The 4,245-nt window shown below is 39.2% G+C and overlaps 1 protein-coding gene across 1 annotated transcript; it reads right to left on the bottom strand.

Annotated features, from left to right (window-relative positions):
* Positions 1-639: 639 nt before the first annotated feature.
* Positions 640-1,749, bottom strand: LOC124788277 (3-hydroxyacyl-CoA dehydrogenase type-2-like). Its single transcript, XM_047255506.1, has one exon. It carries the CDS (start codon positions 1,539-1,541, stop codon positions 774-776), a length of 768 nt encoding a protein of 255 aa, XP_047111462.1. The 5' UTR covers positions 1,542-1,749; the 3' UTR covers positions 640-773.
* Between the last annotated feature and the right edge of the window lie 2,496 nt (positions 1,750-4,245).

The raw sequence follows: 4,245 nt of genomic DNA, 5'->3' as shown, positions 1-4,245 counted from the left end.
CCCCCCGACAAATCATGGTTGTGTAACAGACTGATCTGTAGCAGAGCTCCAGATCTGTGTTACGTTGGAAGGTGACATTTGTTGTGAGTTATAGGGGGGCAATGAATGCGAAAGCAGAAAATCTGGGTGTGATAAACTGATTGGTAGTGAAGCCTAATGTGCACAACATCCATGCCACAATGGGGAGGGGGAATCCAACGCGTAACTTCTACCAAATGAAATTTTACTTGTGCAATATTTGTGTTACAATTTTGGAGACACTAATGAAAGATATGATCACATTGTATAATGACAGACCAAAAATTAAGTCACCTGAGAAAACTCCGGAGGTCTTGTTTAGCTGGCTGGCTACCTCTCGAATCACCACTGCTAGAAGCCTGGATGGCAGGTGGGTGCTCCAATACACTTAGCTTACCAGTCTGATAGACACCTGCTATTCGACACAGCCCATCAGATTTACTGACCACCAGCTCATAATCGCAAACGACGCAGCAATCGAGGATATCAACAACCTGTCAGAAGTGTAACAGCTCATACTACAGCTTACATGATAAAGTTTACTACCTGTGATATGTTCTCACAAAGACATTGGTAAATGACTAAGGTTTTGATAAACTTCGTAAAATGCAGTAACAAGTATACATGCCAACACTTCTTCCAGAACTTTATTTTTAACTTTCAACATATAAAAAATTAATATTTACAAAATATAGTTTATGTACAACAATTTCCCATTCTGGTGCATTTAATTTGTTGTAAACTAGTCAGTCAACTCACGGCTGCATCCTAATTGCACCATCAAGACGGATCACTTCACCATTCATCATTGGGTTTTCTATTATAGACTGCACCATCATTGCATATTCTTCTGGCTTACCCAATCTTTGAGGAAACGGTACCATTTTCGCCAAATAAGCTCTGACCTTCTCAGGCAGTGCTGACATCAGTGGAGTATCAAACAGACCTGGAGCAATTGTACAAACACGAATCCCTTGTATTGCAAGATCTCTCGCTATTGGCAGGGTCATTCCAACAATAGCTCCCTTGCTTGCAGAATAAGCTGCTTGTCCTATTTGTCCATCATAGGCTGCCACGCTAGCAGTGTTTATAACTACTCCTCTCTGGCCATCTTCATTAGGTTGGTTTTCTCCAATCAAACCTACAGCCAAACGAGTCACATTGAATGTCCCAATGGCATTGACTGTTACAACTTTTGTGAAATCTTCCAGCTTATGTGCTAGTTTTTTATTAAAATTATAGGTTCTAAAAGCGACGCCAATACCAGCACAGTTGACCAAGACATCCAGACGTCCAAACTTATCTTTCACAACATTGAGAGCATTTTGAACATCGTTTTCAGATGTTACATCTACAGGCGCAAATATAGCATTTCCGCCTAACTCTTCTGCAACTGCTGTTCCTTGAGAGGTGGGCAAATCACAGATGACAACACGGGCTCCTTGCTGCACGAGGCGGGCTGCTGTTGCTTTCCCAAGACCAGAGGCACCTCCTGTCACGAGACCGACAAGATTTTTAATCATTATGAATGTGTGTGTATCTCGTGACACGCACTGCTTAAGCACTGTGAAGTTCTACGATCAACTGCCTTCGGCCAACGTAACAACATGAGATAGCATAGCCTTACCCCGCTACATCACTGTGTTATCAACATAAGCAAAGATGTTCGTAGCGAAAAGGAAGCGGTTCTCCGCTGGGTTTACACTAGCAAGTCGCTTGCAGGAGTTATTGCTGCAAGTTATTGCGAACCGCTTGCAGCTTTGATTACACAGCAGCGCAAGAATTAAGCAAGATGCTTCCGCAAGTTCTTTGGCAAGAAACTTGCGTCAACAACTTATATGTTTTCAGCATCACTACGAGTGTCAGCCGAAGTATAAAATGACAAGTAGGCGGGTGGGATATGCTGCAGCTCTTGTAATTGTAATGAAAAACGTGAAAAAGAAAAACAGAAGTATTTGGGTTAGAGAGTGGACAATGAGAAGATCGCAGAATGGTGCCTACAATAACCTTTTGCAAGAACTTGTTATCGAGAGCATGGATACTTTTGAAATTTCTGCAGAATGTTTTCAAATCATCTGGAGTGTTTGTTGACGTTAATAGCGACGGTTATATCAAAACGAGATACAAACTTCCGTACTGCTATTTCAGCAAAGGAAGATTTATAGCTACAGGTGAGCTACGAATAAAATGGGCCTTTTCATTTATTTATGTGAAACATACAACCAAAATTTTCTTTGAAGAAGACTCATACAAGCCCCTAATGTACTTGTTTCATATTCCCGTCAGCACGATTTCTCTGATCGTACCCGATGTATGTAGAGCCATTTTTGACGTCTTGAAAAAGGAAAATTATTTGAAGGTGTGTGAAAAGACGACAATGAAATTAAATTTTCATTGAAATAAACTGCATTTTACAGAATGATATGCTTATAAAAATGTTTTTTTTTCCTAATGCTCATAAAATGGAAAGTGACAAGGTAATTAAATAGAACATGTAATAATTACACATCTTTTTCCAGACTCCTAAAACTACAAGCAAGTGGATGCAGTTTGCAAAGGGGTTGTGTCTTCAAGTTATGCTACTTTTTCTGTGTACTTCTTTCAGAGATGTGTCGAATATCGACGAGATTTCATTTAATGCGCTCATCTTCTTCACTTCATCCTTAAAGTCCCGGTTATGCACGTTCCATATTTCGGGGTAGCTCTCCACGGCTTGAATAAAATGTTCTGTATCCTGCTTCATCCATTCCCGTTTCTCCACCATTTCTGAAATTTGTTTGCATATAATATACGTAAATGGTTGTATAAAATTTAGTCGTCACATTAAGTAAAATGTTAAACATGAGTGTTTTGCAGACGACATACTTACTATCGCTTCCTACTTGCAGGAAATAGAAATAAATCCTAAAAGCTGCAAGTTACTTGCAGATACTTCTTGCGTGGTGTTCACACTGGAAGCGGAAAACGTGCAGGAGGTCACTTCCGCAATAAATTGCAACGGTCGCAAGTCGACTTGGCGATATGTTTACATTCGCAAATCGCGCGGTAAGTTACTCCGCGCAAGAAAATTGCTGCAATAACATGCTAGTGTAAACCGAGCATTAATTAGTCGCGAAAAATTTTATGGGGCACGAATTATACAGTGTCATAATTAGTCACGAAAAATTTTACAGGGCACGAATTATACAGTGTCATTTCCCGTGAAGAAGATTGGAATCTAACTTTCTTTGATCCTGATTTAATACAACACTTGCGTTACTTCTTACTAATCCAACTGAATTCCAGTTCGTAAGGAAATTGTATACTATGTGAAAAATTGCATTTTTTCACCAAAGGGTTTAATATGTAATTTTGTTAATTAATGTCTCTTATCGCTTTCTTTTTCACGGAGACATTAAAAGTAGTTTCTAATGGATTGTTGGCTAACAATCAGCGTTCATTACACTCTGATACAGGTAAAACTCACTAATCTAAAGCAATTGTAAGGTGCTCATCATATTACTTTCTGTGCCTCCCTTGATTAAAATGGTTATTTTGAAATAATACAAACGACTCTGGGCCGCCGATAAAATAGCGATAATTATGCTGAGGGTAGGGCAGGTAGCTTAGAAAATTTAAAAAGGGAAATGGATAGGTTAAAATTAGATATAGTGGGAATTAGTGAAGTTCGGTGGCAGGAGGAACAAGATTTTTGGTCAGGTGAATACAGGGTTAAAAATACAAAATCAAATAAGGGTAATGCAGCAGTAGGTTAATAATGAATAAAAAACATAGGAGTGCAGATAAGCTACTACAAACAGCACAGTGAACGCATTATTGTGGCGAAGATAGACACGAAGCCCGTGCCTACTACAGTAGTACAAGTTTATATGCCAACTAGCTCTGCAGGTGATGAAGAAATGTATGATGAGGTAAAAGAAATTATTCAGATAATGAAAGGAGACGAAAATTTATTAGTCATGGGTGACTGGAACTCGATAGTAGGAAAAGGAAGAGAAGAAAACGTAGTAGGTGAATATGAATTGGGGGTAAGAAATGAAAGAGGAAGCCGCCTGATAGAATTTTGTACAGAGCATAACTTGGTTCAAGAATCATGAAAGAAGGTTGTATACATGGAAGAAGCCTGGAGATACGAGAAGGTATCAGATAGATTATATAATGGTAAGACAGAGATTCAGGAACCAGATTTTAAATTGTAAGACATTTCCAGGGGCAGATGTGGACTCT

Source organism: Schistocerca piceifrons, chromosome 1 (assembly GCF_021461385.2).
Source record: "Schistocerca piceifrons isolate TAMUIC-IGC-003096 chromosome 1, iqSchPice1.1, whole genome shotgun sequence".
NCBI classification, from domain to species: domain Eukaryota; kingdom Metazoa; phylum Arthropoda; class Insecta; order Orthoptera; family Acrididae; genus Schistocerca; species Schistocerca piceifrons.
The sequence above is the reverse complement of the archived record's forward strand: the minus strand, read 5'-3'. Positions and strand labels throughout refer to the sequence as shown.